The sequence below is a fragment of the Spermophilus citellus genome (genome assembly GCF_964194105.1).
Source record: "Spermophilus citellus genome assembly, chromosome: 18".
In the NCBI taxonomy this organism is placed as follows: domain Eukaryota; kingdom Metazoa; phylum Chordata; class Mammalia; order Rodentia; family Sciuridae; genus Spermophilus; species Spermophilus citellus.
Window position 1 is genome coordinate 52,644,135 of NC_138200.1, and position 18,970 is coordinate 52,663,104.

The 18,970-nt window shown below is 46.2% G+C and overlaps 1 protein-coding gene across 2 annotated transcripts; it reads right to left on the minus strand.

The window, feature by feature from the left end:
* Nucleotides 1-1,005: 1,005 nt before the first annotated feature.
* LOC308637962 (dipeptidase 2-like) lies at nucleotides 1,006-9,896 on the minus strand. 2 transcript variants are annotated; one of them, XM_081274851.1, is made up of 11 exons: nucleotides 9,734-9,896; nucleotides 5,505-5,788; nucleotides 5,067-5,193; nucleotides 4,426-4,528; nucleotides 4,200-4,341; nucleotides 3,837-3,906; nucleotides 3,544-3,720; nucleotides 3,102-3,186; nucleotides 2,270-2,345; nucleotides 1,433-1,568; nucleotides 1,006-1,341 (listed from the first exon to the last, which is right to left on the minus strand). In XM_081274851.1, the coding sequence occupies exons 2-11, from the start codon at nucleotides 5,777-5,779 to the stop codon at nucleotides 1,087-1,089; spliced, it is 1,446 nt and encodes a 481-aa protein (XP_081130977.1). In that variant the 5' UTR covers nucleotides 5,780-5,788; nucleotides 9,734-9,896; the 3' UTR covers nucleotides 1,006-1,086. The 2 variants fall into 2 exon arrangements, with proteins under 2 accessions (XP_081130977.1, XP_081130976.1); XM_081274850.1 differs by having other exon boundaries at nucleotides 4,426-4,555; nucleotides 9,734-9,895.
* Nucleotides 9,897-18,970: the final 9,074 nt, after the last annotated feature.

Here is an 18,970-nt window from a genome sequence, read left to right on the forward strand (position 1 = left end):
TTTTTTTAAGAGAGAGTGAGAGAGGAGAGAGAGAATTTTTTTAATATTTATTTTTTAGTTCTCGGCGGACACAACATCTTTGTTTTTTGTATGTGGTGCTGAGGATCGAACCCGGGCAGCACGCATGCCAGGCGAGCGCGCTACCGCTTGAGCCACATCCCCAGCCCCCTAGTTTGTATTAATAATTGTCATTCTGACTGGAGTGAGATGAAATCTCAGTGTAGTTTTGATTTGCATTTCTCTAATTGCTAGACATGTTGAACATTTTTTCATATATTTGATCAATTGTATGTCTAATTCTGTGAAGTGTCTGTTCAGGTCCTCACAGTTTGATTCTGAAATGCAGTTTGAACGAATGCTGCTACTAAAAATATAAATTCATATGCCTTTTGGGGGAATGTATCCATTCTTTCCTGCTGAATATATATCTGGAGCAAAATTGCTCAGTCATGAGGTCTACATAGGCTACTAGCAATGGGAACTATTTTTATTACTCTCTATTATCGTCATACATTATTCACTATTAGTTGTTAGTATTAGCTCTTATTATTACAGTTGCTATTAGTTATCATTAAGGGCCTGGGGGGTAATCAGGGGGTATATACTAGTGCCTTTTGGAAAGGAAGTCTGTGAGGACTGGGAGCTCTGTACAAAGAGGAACAAATATCATTCATGATCCAGGCCGGTTCCCTTCTTGAGAATCTGAAGCAGAATTTCCTAAGAGATCCTCTAGGGGTGGTCAGTGGATTCACATGTCCATAGAGATGAGCTACTCAGAGGAAACCTGGAATAGGGTCCACCCTCCTGAGCAAGATCTGCCCACTATCTAGTACTGAGCTCAACCCCCTCAGTCACCTCAGGCTACTACCAACAGGCATTCCTTGAGCAACTGGTGACTGAAATGCAGGGTACCCTAATGATCATCAGCCCAGGGAGCCTATGCCACTAGACTACCACAGAGGACACTCACATGCGATTCCATGTCCAAAATATTTATTTCCAGGAAATGTTTGTGCCTTCCCAAAGTGGGGGTGCTCTGGGGTATCCAAGCTGCCAGAGTAAAATCTGGCAGGACTAACTGGGTCACTAGAGCCATAGAATGAGGACTGGGAAGGTGGCAACAACTGTGAGACCTGGGACCTTGAAGGAGGAAGATTTTGAGAGTGACCACTTGCGTGATAATCTGGGTGTTTGACGTGTGGGGATCTTGGTTAGTTTCTGGTCTGGAGCCAGATATTGTTTCTGACGCAGTCTTGAGAGGATGGATCGGCATGGGCTGCCCACCTGTTCATCTGGGATACTGTCCTCCAGGGGGCTTTGCCACTTGCTTTCCTCCTGTACCTAGATATGGAAGTTGGTGGTTAGCAACTCCCCCAGACCCCCCTAATACATTTTCAGAACCCTGGACCACTCCTTACCCAGCTCAGCATACCTGTTCTACTTCTCCAAAGACCCGCAGCAGATTTCCTCGAAGGACACCTTGAAGCTCTTCGTCACTCCAGCCCCGATTCAGCAACTCCTCTATCAGCAGTGGGTATGTGGACACATCCTCCAGCCCCTGAGGGAATCTGTATGGCCACCAGCAGAAAGGCCTCAGAATCCTAGCCCTATGTGTCCTAGGTCACTGCACTCCAGCTCTGATTAGATATGGGCAGTGAGGAGTTGGCAACAGAGATTTGCCCCACTCTTCATCCCTTAGAGGAATATTTGAGTATTTGCCAAATCCCACTGAACTGTATGATTAAGATTTGTATGATTGGGGCTGGGGTTGTAGCTCAATGGTAAAGTGCTTGCCTAGCATGTGTGAGGCACTGGGTTCTAGCCTCAGCACCACATAAAAATAAATAAATAAAATAAAGGTATTATGTCCATCTACAACTAAAAAATAAATAAATAAAAATTAAAAAAAAGATCTGCATGTGTCCCTTCCATTTAAAAAGAAGAAAAACTTCCCAGAACCAGAACTGGGCAGAGAAGATGGCCAGCCCATTCGAGACCTTGCTGATAGTCCACTCAGAGGGAGTGGATTTGTAGAGGTGGGGGTGGGTGCATGTGCTGAGTAGATGAGCTCTCTGGGAGTTTAGCCAAATATGACACTTTAGAATAGGGTCATTGGGCTGAAAACAGTCAGTGGGGTCCAGGAAGCAGACCCTGGGAATGAAGAGTGGGTAGATGTGAGGTGGGCAAGGCCTAGAGGCCATGAGGAACATGATGTGGTAGGCATAGTGACTGTAAAGGTCCCACAGAAAAGCCACTGGAAAGTACTCACTGGCTGGCACCATCATAGTCTCCACCAATCCCAATGAACTTGGATCCAATGACTGCCTTGATGTGGTCAAAGTGATCTGGGGAGATAGAGAGTCTGCAGTGTGAAGCTTCCAGGGCAGGGGTGCCCATAGAGCTAGACTCTGCTGATCCTCTTCTTGTAGTCTTTAACTTGTAGTATACAGGTTCCTGAAGGCCCTGAGATTTTATCAACTGATCCCAGCTGGCTCTAGATTGGACTTCAGGTTTTGAGTGAAGCCATTTAGGCCATTTCTCATCTAGATTCACCCTGCCTCTAGTCTCCTTGAGAACCTATTAGGTGCACCTTTCCAGGGGTATGGAGTATAAGAAAGGGACAAAGAGAACACTTGACAAAGATCCCGAAGACCTAAGCAGAGGCAGGAACAGTGTTTTGGTATCCCTCAGATGTGCAGATGGTGGGCACCTAGGTCTATGTCTGACCACCTCCCTTATATCCATCAGCATATCAGCATGGACTCTGGCTGTGGTTCTTCAAAGCACCAAGGTAGACATTGGGGAATTTTAGCCAAACCACTGGGGCCATGCCAAGGTACCCTCAGAGCCTCAGGTCCAAATCAGAGCTGTTTAGAGAACCTGGGGAGTACAAGGTGTGATGTCATATGCCTGTAATCCCAGCAACTCTGAACACTGAAGCAGAGGCATGCAAGTTTAAGGTCAGCCTTAGCAATTTAGTGAGATCCTGTCTCAAAAACGAAAAAGGACTGGGGATGTAACTCAATGGTAAAGTACACTGGGGTTCTATCCCCAGCACCCACAAAAAAGAGAGAGCCTAGAAGTGTTGGGGGCAAACTCACCTGCTACAGTGGACACGTTGGCTAACAGGTTGCACTGTAGCACGCCTATAGAAAAGGTCACCATCACAATGCCACCATTCTTCTTCTGCAAGGATGGTCAAATGGACACTCAGCTTGATCCCTGGCACAACAGCATGCCTGCCCACCCTCTAGCCCCTATGAGGAAGCTGTCCAGCTCTGGCTTCAGAAACCAGAGAGACTTCACCTCTCTGGTTTTTGTGAATAGGAGAATCTTAGCCATGGTTTGGGTGGGCATGTCTTGGCTCTGAGGTTAAGGGGTCAAGGAATATTTATGACCTAAAAGTCCCCCACCCTGTTCAAGAGTTCAAGGGCTATGGACTATGGGTCTGTGGTTCAGCCCAGGGTCTGAGGAATCTGAGGGATCAAGGGCTCCTGGTTCAAACCTCTTGTTTTAGATTCCAAGGCCGGGGTAGTTTCTCACCAGAAGCTGCAGAATATCATCAGGAACATTCCGATCACTCTTGCACACACTCCTGGCAGCAGAGTGGGAGAATATAACAGGTGCCCGTGACAATTCCAGAACCTTCCGGGCCACAGCGTCAGAGACATGAGACAAGTCTACCATCATGCCCAAGCGATTCATTTCTGCTATCACCTTCTGCAGGTACAGGTAGGAAGGCAAGTGTCAAGGGTGCATGCATGCCTGCATTTGTCTGTAGGGAAAGATGGGGCATGTACATTTGTGTGGGGTGGAGTATGAACTGGGGTCCTTACCTCACCAAAGCTGGTTAGACCGCTGACATTGCTGTAGAAGAAGTGGATATCCTTAGATGAGCTCTCTGCCCTGCAGGATTACCAAGAGATAGTCTGACTGGTGGCCATGTTTCAGTCACAAGAAACTAGAGCCTCTACTAAACTCTGTACCTTGCAACTCCCTGAAGAAAAACCAAGGACCCAGGATGGGTTGTATCTGGCAGAGGGAGAGCCCTGCTGGGGTCTAGTCTTGCTCTGTGAACCCCACGATACCAGATTCCCTCCCCATTCCAGGGTCAATGCCAGCTCCTAGGGGTAAAGTTTGCTCTGGGCTCTTGGTGTGACCTGGGGAAGACAGACCTCTACCGTCTGTACTGTGCTTACCAGGGTGTGTTGCAGGTGTGGGTGAGCGTCAGGTAGCGTACTCCCAGCACATAGAAAGTACGCAAGATGGAGAGGCTGTTGTCCAGTGAGTGGCCACCCTCCACACCAATGAGGCAGGCCAATTTCTTGGTGCTGTTCAGAGCTGGTGGGAGAGAGATCAGGTGATTACTTTTAGGAGTTAAAGTAGCTCAATCAATTCCCTAACATCACCTATTACTTCACCTACCTTTCACAGAGGTCACAAGCTCCAACTCAGAATAGGAAGCACACATGCGATGAATGAGGTCAATCTGCTCCAGTGTGAGACGCACAGCATCCTGGTCTTGGGTCTGGCATGGAACATAGGCTGACCAGAACTGGGGGGAAGGTCAGGGGTTGTTTTGGGCAAGGGCTACTTTGGAGCTCCTTGGGCCTCCATGGCTAACACAACACTTGGTGGGCCCAGAGGCCACACAGAATGCACTGTTCCTTCTGTCCTTCTGTGGTACCTTCATACCAATCAAACTGGCTCACCGTAGCCCCTGCAGACCCTGATTCCACATCTTAACACTTTTTTTTTCTGGTATTGAAGATTAAACCCAGGGGATCTTTAGCATTGAGCTACATTCTCAGTCCTTTTTACTTTTTATTTTGAGACCAGGTCTCTCTAAGTTGCTTATGCTGGCCTTGAACTTGTGATCCTCTTGCCTCAGCCTCCTCAGTAGCTGGGATGAGATATACAACCCTCCACCCAACATGCATCATGGCACTTCTTGAGTTGCTATAGTAACTGAGTACCCACATGACAAACTTGGGATCTCTGGAGCTGCCTCTCCTCCCCAAAGTCCCAAAAGCCATGTTGTGGTAGCCTGAGTGTCCCTGTGATACCTGAGCACCCACGAGGCCATCTCTAAGCCTGTCCAGGCTGGTCTGGCCATCACTGAAATTGTGCAGGTTGACATCCTTTAGTCCATTCTTGTGAAACTGCCTCAGGATCAGGGGCAGATCGTTGTGGCTGGAGGGACATCAAGGCAAGGTCAGGTCAGGGACAGATGGGTGGGCCCTTTAGGCTTCCAGGCAAGGCAGGGATCTGGAGGAGGGGGTGTCCTTCACCCTACCAGACTATATTGAGGTCTCTTGAGGCCTGGGCTGGGGGTTTCTCACCAGAGGGCAAATGGTAGAGGAGAGCAGGGCACCCAGAAAAGTTGGAGAGTGGGCATCCACATTAGGTGTGAGGGGGCCTCCTCGCTAACCTTGCATGCTCGGAACCTTTCCTGGCCTAGGGGTGCGCTCTGCCCCACTCGCCCCCGTGTGGCACTTACTTACCCGTCCACCAGCGGGAAGTCCCGCATTAGGGCCAGTGCGCGCCCTCGCAGGCCTGAGGTGCTGGTGGTGACTGGCGTGGTCCCAGAGTTGGGGGCGTCTAGAGTGGTCGGGGTGTCGGTGGTACCGGGAGTGATCTCAGTGCTGGTTACAGGGTTTGGTGGCAGAAGCAGCAGCAGCAGGGGCAGAAAAAACGAACGCAGCAGAGGCCACGGGCAGAGCACGTGGAGACCCTCGAGGCCCTCAGGCTGCATGTTGCGCAAAGCAGAGGTGACCATCTCAAGAGCCTGCAAGAGGGAAAAGGCGACGATTGGGTCTCGACTCTTGATTCAGGCCAACCAGCGTCGTGGCCCCGCGAGGAGTGGAATTTGAGTCAAGAGACTCCGAGATGGCGACACCGAATATCACCAAGTGGCAGCACAACCGCCAGGGGCCTCCACTGCCTTCCCGCCCTGCCACCTCCCTCCCCTCACCCCCACCCCCGGCAAAGGGTGCCCCCGCGGGCTAGGAGGACCTATTCACCTACTTGCCTCCCATCGCAGTCTTCCTAAGTCCCTCACTGCTACCTGACACTGCACTCCTCCCAAGGGTTGACCCAGAAGGTTTGACAACACCCCTATTGCCTCTAGGGCTTACTCTCTAAGCAGAGACTGGGGTAGTTCTCCCAGAGAGCGTCCCCATAGAGATCTTTAGAGTCCACAGCGCATCAGCTACCGCCTGCACCCTTCCTAGGACACCTGGAATGCTGGATGTGTCTCTGTGACCACGGTACTTTGGGCTCTGGATTTCCAGTGCTGGGTCAGGTAGGTGGTGTGTAGGGAAGGGGATAGGTAGTCTCTGGATCTCTCTTCCCTACCAGTCATAACCCCAGGTCCATCCCCTGGGGACTGTAGCCAGCAACTGAAAACTATCAGGAACATCCCTCCCTATTATCCTCATGCAGCTTCAGGAAAGGGCTTCCTCCTAAGGAGATTTTTGTACCTGCCCAGGACTCATAGGGAGGTACATTTGGGATGAGGACTAAGCAAGCATCTAGGGTGGGTCCGGGACTCAGCTATTTGGATGGAAGGAAATGAAGTAATTTCCAAGGCAGCAGAGCTCCCACTCCAGCACCTTCCTTCAAGAGCTGCTGGCTGACCTGCTGGCCAGGATCCCTCCTACCTGAATGAGGAAGTCAGGTTGAAAGCATGAGTCCTAAGGGAAAGCCTGGCACATGGGATCTGTGTCTACCCCAGTTTTATCTTGAGGTTTTAATGGTTCTGCTTAGTTCTCTTCATTTCCTGGAGAGCCCCACCCTATTTCTACCCTGGTTCCTCACCCAGGCTGCTTCCTCCAGGAAGCTTCCAGCTATATACATGTGCACAGATACACACATGTCAAAGCGGTGTGCATTCTTTTTTTTTTTTTTAAAGAGAGAGTAAGAGGGGAGGGGAGAGAGAGAGAGAGAGAGAGAGAGAGAGAGAGAGAGAGAGAGAGAATTTTTAATATTTATTTTTTAGTTCTCGGCGGACACAACATCTTTGTTGGTATGTGGTGCTGAGGATCAAACCCGGGTCGCACGCACGGCAGGCGAGCGCGCTACCGCTTGAGCCACGTCCCCAGCCCCAACGGTGTGCATTCTTGTTGAAATCCCATCACTTGAGAGCTTGGTCCAAACTCCATCCCCAAAGACCTTCTCCTGTTCCTTGCCCTCAGACTCTCAAGATTCTGCTCTAAATACTGACACTCTCTGGAGTTGCTCCATTTTTTGAAACATTCTCAGGTGATCAGTGCATGAGGACTGATGCAAGAAGGCCCTCTAAAAAGGAAATGAGTAAACTTCTCCTAAGGGGTGGAGGTTCCAAGCTACCAGGAGGAAGTGTTTCCAAGGTGGAGGTGTTTTAGGTACTATGCACTTGATGTTTCCCAGTGCCTCCTGTCTAGGAGGAATGCCAATCAATTGTGCAGGGCCTGACTCCAGAGCTGACCCTAAGTGTTAATCTCTGTTGCCTCCTCACTATCTCCCCTTTAACCAATCATAGCATTTCCTAATCCTGCTGGTTCAGGGGCATGGTGGTGCATGCCTGTAGTCCTAGCTACTGAGGAGGTTAAGGCAGGAGAATGGTAAATTCAAGGTCAGCCTCTGCAACTTAGCAATATTTCATCTTAAATTAAAAATATAAAGGGCTTGGGTGTAGCTCAGTGGTAGAGTACCCCTGGGTTCAATCCCCATGCTCAAACACATCCTACTGCCTCAACATTGAAATATCTCCCAAGTGCCCCTTCTCTGTACCTTCTCCTTTCCCCCCAGTTGAGGCCATCTTTATAGCTCTATTCCTCATGGTCTCCTTGCCTCAATTCCATTTCCCACAGAAAAGCCATACCATTTCTTTCTTTCTTTTCTCGTTCTCCTTCTCCTTCTTCTTCTCATTTTTCTTCTTCTTCGTACCAGGGATTAAACCCAGGGGTGCTTTACCACTGAGCCACATATCCAAAGCCCATATACATACATATTTATATTATATATTTTCTTTCTTTCTTTCTCTTTCTTTCTTTCTCTCTCTCTTTCTTTCTTTTTTTCTTTAGAGACAGAATCTCACTAGGTTGGTGAGACTGGCTTTGAATTTACAATCCTCCTCTCTCAACCTCCCAAGCTGCTGGATTATAGGTATGTGCCACTGCACCTTACTACCTATCCCTCTTTTAAAAATCTAATTTAAGCGATGGAAGTATAGCTCAGTAGTAGAGCACATGCTTAACCCCTGAGTTGCATCCCAGCACCAATAACAAACAAGCAAGCAAATAAAAAAGGGTCATCCTCCTGCCTAAAATTCTTTTGCAGATTCCCATTGCTCTTAGACTATACCAAAATATTTCCTTTGGCTTTCAAGTCCTGAGGAATCACTTCCCTCCAGCCTCTCCAAACTCAGCAAACAGCACAAACCCTTTGCGTTCTAAACTCTGTGTCAGTTATACTGCCTTCCACCAAAGGGCCTTGGAACATGCCATACTCTCAGCTTCCAACTGCTGGGGCTATTGAGGCAGGCCCAGGATAGAAAATTTTGCCACACTATGAAGGGATAAGTGAGCAACTTCTCCAATTGCTCACCTATGAAACAAGAGAAAGGCAGACAAGTCAGTGGTAGAAAGAGGTTTCTTCTTCAACTTCTTGTTGTAGCAGATCTAACCACTATGCTGATTTCCAGTATATTGCAAGAATATGATGGAAAGTCCGGATGTGATGGCAGCACACCTGTAATGCCACTGAATAGGGGCAGAAAGGGAGTCTTAGGCAGGAGCATTGCAGGTTCTAGGTCAGCCTTGACAACTTAGTGAGACCCTAATCAATTTAGCAAGACCAGGTCTCAAAAATAACAAATAAAAAGGGTTGGGGGGGTGCTGGGGTTGTGGCTCAGTGGTAGAGTGCTCGCCTAGCATGTGCAAGGCCCTGGGTTCGATTCTCAACACCACATAAAAATAATTAAATAAGCAAAATAAGGTATTGTGTCTAAACAAAAAATAAATATTTTTTTTTTTAAAAAAGGGGTTGTAGATGTGGCTCAGTGGGACAGTACCCCTGGGTTAAATCCCTGGTACTAACAAATAAGTAAATAAATACATGAAAATAGCATTTCTCTCTTTCTCTCTGTCTCTGCTTCCTGAGCACATTCTCTTCTGCCTTTGCTTCTACCATGAAGTTCTGCTTCCCATAGGACCAATGTGATAGGGCCAAGTGACTATGAAATGAAATCTCTGAAACCATGAACCAAAATAAATATTTTCTTGTTTTTAAATAATTTTCTCCAGTATATTGTCACAGCAACAAAGAGCTAACTAACACAACCCCATAGGGTCACGCTGAACTCAATACCTATTGAATATATTCTGTTCCTGTCAGTAGTATTAACCTCAAGAACTGGGTATAAAGCCAAGCGTGGTGATGCACGCCTGTAATCCCAGTGATTTAGGAGGCTGAGGCAGGAGGATCAAAGCCAGCCTCAGCAAATGCAAGGTGCTAAGCAACTCAGTGAGACCCTATATCTAAATAAAATACAAAATAGGGCTGGGGATGTGACTCAGTGGTTGAGTGCCCCAGGACTCAGTCACCAGTTTAAAAAAAAAAGAAAAGAAAGAAGAAAAGAAAGTAAAAGAAAAAAAAGGAATATTCTGAGAAGTTAAACTCAGGCTGAGTTATAGGTTTACAGGCCACTTAACATGCTCAGGTGCAGGGGTGGGTGGAAATGGGGGCTTACTTGCTATCCAGTGTTCCCCAGATGATGGTCATCAACATCTGAGGACCCCCATGGCTTGGTCCTGGAGTCGCCTGCTGCCCCTGCCTCTTCCTTGGTATTCCTCTTGATCTGCTCCCATAATAACTGACAGTGAAATTCCCAAGAAACAACAGTCTTCCAAACTGAAGACAGCTTGGCCATTGGGGACACACATCCTCCAATCACAAAGCTGGGGCCACCCTTCCTGTAGTGATAGCACATCTTTCTTCCTCAAAAAGGCATTCAGTGTTTATCTTGCTAGGAGAAGTGCAAAAACCACAAACCTATCTTCATTTCCTGCTTTCACCCAACCTTCTCCGTAACCTTCTCCCCAACCCCCATCTTTCTATCCTGTACCCTCACTAGCCTCTCTGTCCAACAGTTCAAGTCCCTTATGTACCACATAGCTCCTGCTACAGATGGGCACCACCTGTTTCAGCCAATATTGAGGATGCATACAAGGTCTCCAGGGCAAAAGCACATGTGGTGCCTAATAGGCTTGAAGTGTCTGACTGGGCTGCTTCTGGAGACCAGATGAGTGTAGCACACAGACTTGGAGCCTATGTCCTAAGATTGGTCTACATGTTATCCTGAATCCTTGAGCTTTCACCATCAGCAGGCAGTGTGTGTTCCATGGTGCAGGAGCTGCTTCCAGCAAGATTCTGGGAGGTGTCCTGGGATTCAGATGCCCCCCCGAACTGTATATGTCCTGGGATTCAGATGGCCCCCTGAACTGTATATCAGTTCCCTGGATGGAGACAGATCTTGCAGAGGTTCACCAAATCCAAACACTCTCTAGTGACCTGCCTTCTCTAGAAACAGGGATATGGGGAATCCTCTCCACACCCTGCTTAAAATTTTTTTGCTGGAAACTCTCCATTCTCCTCATGGTTGCTTTCCTTCTCTCCTCCTCCTCTTCCTCCTCACAGCAGTCTGCACTTGCCTGCTGCTGATCTGGCAGATGAACTGAGCACTTTCTGACCACCACAACTCTGTGCTGGCTCCTCTCCCTGTACCACCAGTCCCCAGCAAGGGTGCCAAAGAATTTGTTGCACTTGGCCCTTGGGAGGCTGCTGCATCCTCTTCATTCATGGAGCAAGGGCACATGATAATGGTGATGATGAGAGCAGCTGATGTGACTGTGTGCCCAAGCTGTGTTACCAGTTTGATATTTTATTCACAATAACCTACAGGGTAGTTTCTCTTGTCTCCTCCTCCTCCTCCTCCTCCTCCTCCTCCTCCTCCTCCTCCTCCTTTTCTTCTTCTTCTTTTGTAGAGGGGATTTTTTTTAAAGAGAGAGTGAGAGAGGAGAGAGAGAGAGAGAGAGAGAGAGAGAGAGAGAGAGAGAGAGAGAGAGAATTTTTAATATTTATTTTTTAGTTCTCGGCGGACACAACATCTTTGTTGGTATGTGGTGCTGAGGATCAAACCCGGGTCGCACGCATGCCAGGCGAGCGCGCTACCGCTTGAGCCACATCCCCAGCCCCTGTAGAGGGGATTATACACAGGGATGGTTTATCTGTGAGTTGCATCCCCAACCCTTTTTAAAAATTAAAATTTTTTTTGTAGATGGATACAATACCTTTATAGTATTTTTTTTTTAAATGTGGTACTGAGGATCGCCACCAGTGCCTCACACATGCTAGGCAAGCACTCTACCACAACCCCCGACACACACTTTTTAATTTTTATTTTGAGACAGGGTCTTGGAGGGTGGAGGGTGACCTGGAACTGGCAATTCATCTGCCTCAACCTACTGAGTGGCTGGGACTATTGGTATGTGCCAATACAACAAGTAGAGTTTTACCAGCCTCACTGTCTAGGTGGGAAAAGTGAGCTGCGGGGCAGGCAGAGGAACAACTGGTCCCTCGTGGCCAGGACAGATGGTTTCCTTGAATCCCTCCACTTCTGCTCCTTTCACCAGGAAAGGCCTCTGTTTCCGTACATCCATCTGTTTTTTCAGACATCCTCTGCTGCTCAGCTATGGTGTTGGCCCTTTGCTGGGGCAGTTGGTGAGGTGGCTGGACAACTCTCCAGTCATCACATGTGCTGGCATAAACAAGCAGAAAGGTGGCTTGCAGGGGCGCAGTTCTGGGGGCCAGTTCTGAACAAAGAAACATCTACACAGTTCTGGGAGCCATTTTTGACCAATTAAACATCTACACAGCATGTACGATTTGACATTTAGTCCAGGTTCAGACTTGCCATCTCTTTGTTCAGTGTGGTCAGCTCATGTGTGAGGTTGTCAGCTGCTTCTGTAACAGCATGTTGTTTGCTGGCACACCCAACCCCAGAAGGCTGACCCTCCTTCCCTTCTGTGGCTGCCACAAGCTGGCTGACCCTGCAAAGCAATCATCTGAGCGCTCACTGATTCTAAGTCTGACTGAACATCAAGCTGTACTTAGAAACTTTTACTTGTTTAACTTTTTATTTTAGAGAAAATGCCAAAGATATAAACAAAGTAGGGAGAAGGGCATGGAGTGTAGCTCTGTAGTAGAAGAGGTTGAGTGCATGTCTAGCATGCACATGGTTCTGGGTTCAATGCCTGATACTGCAAAATATAAAAATAAAAATAGCTGGGTTCGGTGTGAATCCCAGCGACTTGGGAGACTGAGGCAGGAGGATCATGAATTCAAACTCAGCCTCAGCAACTAGCGAGGCCCTAAACAACTCAGTGAGATCCTGTCTCTAAATAAAATACAAGAAAAGGCTGGGGATGTGGCTTGGTAGTTAAGGACACTTGAGTTCAATCCCTGGTTCCAAAAAAAAAAAAAAAAAATAAGAATAATAAAAATAAAACAACAACAACAATAACAAAAACCCAACTGCCATACCATTATGACTTTTAAAATGTTAGTAATATTTATATTATTATAAATTATCAAGTTCAAATATCCTTGCTTGTCCAATATTTAAAAATAGATTTGAATTAGAATTATAATAACAGGTATGGTATGGCTTAATCTGTAGGTTTCTCTACCTTCTTTGATCTTCCTTGCAATTCATTTGTTGAAAAAAACATCATGTGGGCTAGGGTTGTGGCTCAGCAGTAGATTGATTGCCTTGCATGCGCGAGGCCCTGGGTTCAATCCTCAGCACCAGATAAAAATAAATAAGTGAAATAAAGATATTAAAAAGAAATTGTGTTTTAAAAAAAAGAAAAATCATCATGTTCTTGTCCTTAGAGTTTTTTTCAGGTTTTGAGTTTGCTGATTGCATCCCATGGTGTCATTGAACATGTTCCTCTATTCCTTATTTTTCCTGCAAACTGGTAGTTATGAGGAGATTATATTATTTAGAGACAGGGACTGGCTGGCCTCCAAATGATGGGCTGCAGATGTGGGCAGGCCTGGGACACAGTCCAAACCTTGTGCTGTTCCTTCTCTGTTGACTGCCCCCAACAGTTGAGCAGCACCAACTGTCTCCTTAACTGCTGAGACAGACATTCCACTGGTAACAGCCAGCGCCTTACTGCCAAGGTTCACACAGCCAGAGTGATCTTTTTGGCATCTGCATCAGATTTCTTCCCTACCCTGTTCAAATCTATCCTATGACTTCCCCCTTCCCCCTTCACATCTAAAACAAGATCTATACTCCTTAGTATTGCTGATGTGGCCCACTGGGGTCTCACTCTCATGTACTTCTCCAACTACATCTTTCCTTCCTGGTCACATTAGCCTTTCTCCTGCTTCTTAAGTAGCTCAGTCTCATTTCTACCTCAGGGTCTTTTCCTGTGCTCTTTGGTCTAGGAATGGTCTCTCTTCAGTCCTCATATCAGTCTATTGCTTCCCTCCCTGATGAAATGCCCTGACTTTGAAGGGTCCTTCTGTGACTTTTTTGTATAATGTAGTATTCATCACTCTATGCTTTCGTTTTCCTTTATAGTAATTTTAATTAATTGAATTTAAAAAAATTGTTTAATGTTGGGGATGAAATGCAGGACTCTGCCCACACTAGGCAAGCACTCTATCACTGAGCTACAACCCAAGTCTCTGAAATCATATTGTATCCTTGTCTCATCCTTTGTTGGTGGGGGTCTTGATGAGAGGAACTTGGATCATCTCACTAATATGTTCCAAGCAGCTAGCAAGTGCTTGAGATGTAACAGGTTCTCAATAAACACTTGTTGAATAATGGAACAGCCAGATGAGTGGATGTAGATGGACCTGCATCTTCTCATTCCTGCCCCTCCCACACTCACATACACCACATACACACAGAAGCACGCATCAGGGTTTTTATTTGGCTCTGGGAATGGAACCCCATTAGTCTCATGCATGCTACAGCTCGTGCTCTACCACAGAGCTACATCCTCAGCCCAAGGCTCTCATTTCTTGATGAACTGACCTGGTTCCTGATCCAGTTCACCTAGGCATCATTGCAGATGTTACCAGTTGGAAACTGTACCCGAGAGTCCCTTGTGAAGGCAGAAGGCCTTAGAAGACCAAGTCCTCCATGTAGGAATGTACTTAAAGGGGATATTATGGTTTGAAGCTTGACCTTGAACAAGCTGAATTTCAAGTCAAACACTGTTACAAAAAAAATTATTGAGGAGTAGGGGAGTGTCTTGTGGCCATAATGGGTTGGGAATAAAGGAGCATGTGAGGCTCAGGGTGGCGCTACTGCCTTTCCCCAACCCTTCCTGTTCCAGGTAGCTACTGTGCCCGCTGAGAGCACAGGCAGGAGGCTCCCTGGGTAAATACTGCTTCTAGTTTCAGGAAGCCTACCTGATGGTTTGTGCTGATGTTTCTGGCAATAAGTCACGGCTGGACCTATTTGGTGGATAGGGCACCAGTGGGCCACTATGTCCTTCTCTCCCTCTACACTTGACTCCTCCTCCCCTTGGAGAGTGTCGAGTGTTCTCTTTTCTGCCCAAGGAGAGACTTCAGAGGATTGAGCAGAGGAATGGCAGGTCTTCTTCAAGGCCATCTTCAGCCTTGTTCAAAGGAACATATCCCTTCAAACCCCCTTTTCTGAGGTTTCTTGCCTGTGGCCAGTTGACATGGAAGGGGACCCCTGGTTGATAAAGGCTCATGCAGATTGACTGAGGTACTGTCTCTAGTGAGGGCAGTGGAGATCACTTCAGAAGATGCATTAGCCGAAGTGAAGACTACCTAATTTGTATTACTCATACAATTTCATAATGATATAGTTAAATCTTTATAGGGGAAAAATAGATTTGAATAACAATATTGTGACAAAAGGAATTCTAGATACTGGCCTTAGGCCTGCCAAGCTGCAGCATGCTCTGTTCTGTCCAGAGTCCTCAAGACATGCATACAGGGGCCAGGAGGTATTCTACCTGCTATTTCCCTCCTTTTTGAGGATTAAAGATTAAGCATCACATAGTATTAACCAACTGGCAGCCATGAGAGAATGGATGAAGAAAAGCCCCTTAGACTGGGAAGAATATGGTTACAAATAAGTCAGAGTGAAAGCCTATGAGAAGAAGGAGTATAAAGGATGGCTTTTAAATACAGATCTACTCTCTGCCAATCACTGAAGATACCAGCATAAGCTGCAGTAATTCCTTATGATAAGCTAAACCAAGGCCCTAGCTGCAGCACCATTGAAAATCATTTGCAATCATCTCCAGGGCTTCTCCTCAAATTTTTGAATATGAATAACTTTATATTTAACACAACAGCAACAACAATTGTTTTTATTTCTTTAAGAAATATAGGAATTAGGGCTAGGGTTTGGCTCAGTGGTAAAGCGCTCACCTAGCATGTGCGAGGCCCTGGGTTCGATCCTTAGCACCACATTAAAATAAAGGTGTTGTGTCCAACTATAACTAAAAAATAAATAATTTTTAAAAATTAAAAAAAAGAAATACAGGAATTAGAATTTTAAAAAAGATGATGCCTTAGATGTCCTAGGTAAATAAATGTTCTCTCTACAGGAAAGCTCAGCCAGCCAGCTTCTGTGACAGTGGTTTCTTGGCACGAATTTTGGGCCTGGGGCAGCCCAAGGTCTTTTCTGCCTCTGCTGGAGCATGGCATTTCTTGGGAGCCCCTCTGCCTCTCTGGTTTGGCTTTTGGGCTGGCTTCTCTGCTGGCTTTTCTGCTTTGGCCTTTGGTGGAGTGGCTAAGGGAGCATCTCCATAGAGCTGGTAGCCACCAACCAGGCAGTATGTCTCCCCATGCCAGCCCACCTGCATTTCTCCACATTCTTGGTAGAGGACATGGTGGTATGCAGGTGTAGAAGGAGACATGGGAGGCACTGCTGCTGGAAAGAAAACCAGAACTGATTAATTACTTCTGCTTTGTACAGTCTGCCACCAGGACCTCGCTCTCCTGTTGCTTCCTGTTTCTGACTGAAGCCCTCTCCTCTGCTTGGCATTCAAACACAGCCTTTGCCTGTGACCTCTATGGATGCTTTGCCTGTCTCCTCAAGGGATGCTGTCAAAGTACTTGAGTTCTGTGGAGCCAATGGAAGCAGCAGGAAAACAGTCAAACCTCAAAATATCCCAAAAAGCTGTCCCTCAGTCTCTCCCTTCTATAACTGAAAAAAAAATTCTTAAAATCTATCTTTTCTGAAGCTTTAATAGAAATAATTTTCAAGGTTTGGAAAAAAATGGTCTAATATAAATTGGTTTAGGGGCTGGCATTGTAGCTCAATGGTAGAGTGCTTGCCTAGCATGCGTGAGGCACTGGGTTTGATCCTCAGCACCACACAAAAATAAATAAAAATAAAGGTACTGTGGTCATCTATATCTATAAAAATACTTAAAATGAATAAATACATAGGTTTAGACTCCACACCTTGACATTTCCTGTTGAGACCCATTTATACAGTATGTTTCAATAATATTGAAATCTAGCCCAGTTTTTATAGATTTTTCCAATGCATTTTTTTTCTTTTGAGATATGTTTTGCTATTTCTTTAAACTGCCCTGGTTTTCAGCTCAAGCAATCCTCCTGCCTCAGCCTCCTGAGTAGCTGAGACTATAGCTGTACAGCACAGTGCCCAACTCTATAACTTTCCACAGGCTATATCCTGGGGCAGAGGATCAAAAGATTGAGATCCACTTCTGGGTACCAAGTTTCGGCCCAAATAGCCTTCTCACATCTACTTCCTGAGACATCATTTCCTCAGACCTCCAGTCTCAGTAACACTTCACCTCTCCCCGAGGCCCTTATGTTCTTCCCAGCTGCATGACACTACTCTTTTCCTCAGCAGATAAAACTGGGATGTGTGAGGGGGCCATTGTGGGTGTATCCCTGACAGTATGGTAAAGGTGCCTGGGTCTGAAGATGAGGTTCATGAGAGGCTGATAGCTCTTGCTTCAATTGCTCCAGTTAGCATTTGATAACAAAAGCACACTAGGTTTCTGTAAGACTCTTATAAAGGAAGGTCTGGAGAAAGCCTTTTGTTGATCGGTGTCTCACCATGTTACCCAGGTTTTACTATGTCCCCCACCCAGATACTCGAGTCCAACTCCTGGGCTCAGGTGATCTTCCCACTCAGCCCCCCAAGCAGCTGGGACTATAGGTGTGTACCAGTGTGCTGTGCTCTGAAGGAAGCATGGGGGTGGGGAGGCTAAATGGTAAGGCTAGATTGATGAGCACCTATCTGAACACTTGCCCTCAGCAGTCAGCAAAAACACTGTGGGTCCTTGAGGAAGCACCAGACCATTGGTCTTACTCATGGGTAGTGAAGTTCTGAGGTGTGCTGGGAAAACCCCAAAGGAAGATGTGGCAGTCAAGTGAGGTTGTATATTTACCAGGGGCTCCATTACAGGTGCCTGGCCTAGGCCTACCTGCTGCTCTGCTCTCCGAGGGGACAGCAGACAAGTTAGACTGAATATAGAATATCCGGTCAGACACATTCTCTGGAGCAACCAGATACTCTGGTGTCTTGTAGAGAACTTGTAGGGAAGTTTCCTATTGTTACCCTGCCATGGAGACTGAGGCTGTGATGTCATCACTACTCAGGAAGGCTATGGAAGGAATGTGTGTCTTTAGGCTTCAGATCCTTGGTATTTTATGGAAAGCAGGGCAAAAAGAAGAGAGCTCTGTCTGGACCCTCCCCTTTGGCCTTCCCCCATATCCTAATCAAATAGCCACCGTCTGTGGAGCACAGCTGGGGATTGGGTACAGCCCATGACCACAGGGAACAAGATTCTGAGAAACACAAATTCTGGTCAGACAGTTATGATTAAACAGAGAGCTAGGTTGCATGTCCCTGATGCTAAGTATTTACCTGTTGGGAGAAGCAGAGATTTGAGTGGATTAGGGGGTCAGAGAATGCTTCTTGGAAGTAGGCCTGAATTTAATGAGTTATACAAGTGGAAAAACATTCCAATTGGGAATAAAACAAAGAAGCCCTTCTTGACCTCATTCTGCCCCAAAGATAAATCCTTTGATGGATTAAAGATGTGGCTCAATGATGTGTTCACCTAACATACATGAATCCCTGGGTTAGATCCCAGGCACCATAAAAAAAGTAAAAAATTCTTTGCACCCTCACCTTTTCACAAATGCGTTCTGAAATGGAGCCTAAGGACCTAACCCAAGTCCACAGTGGTGTTTTACTAAATAGTAGAGTTTTATGTTGGAGGTCCAGATTTATAACTGGTAAGACAAACCTGTAACATTTCAACAAGATGGACACTGGGAAGGGTATTAAAGGTGATCCAAGGCAAAAAAAGTTTCTATGGTGACTTTTTAAAATAGGAATGACAGGCCTATTTTAGCATAAAATTTGAAACATGTTTAAGACAAAATGACATAATACAAAATTACCACATTATTCTTTCATACTCCTTTCTTCAAAAAAGGCAAAGAAACCATATGTCATGCAAGTCAGGAATCAGGAGGCCAATAATTTTTAAGCTATTCTCAGCAATGTAGCAAGACCCAGAGGATGTAGCTCAGTGGTAAAGCACCCCTGGGTTTAATCTCAAATACCACAAATAAGCATTAAAAAAAGGGAGGACAGCTGGGATATAGCCCAAAGGTAGAGTGGCCCTGGGGTGAAACCAAGTACTGGGGAAAAAAAAAAAAAAAAGAATAAGGCTGGGGATGTAGCTCAGTGGTAGAAAGGTTGCTTTCCAAAGCATTGCAAAGAAAGAAAATAAACTCAACAGGTTCTTTGTCCTACATGTGGCAGTTAGGCATATGAATTAACAGAACACAATGAAGTCTGCCCCCAAAATAATTTTTGTTAAGGTGGCCCATAAAAGCATCATTTATTGCTAGAAATCATGACATCACA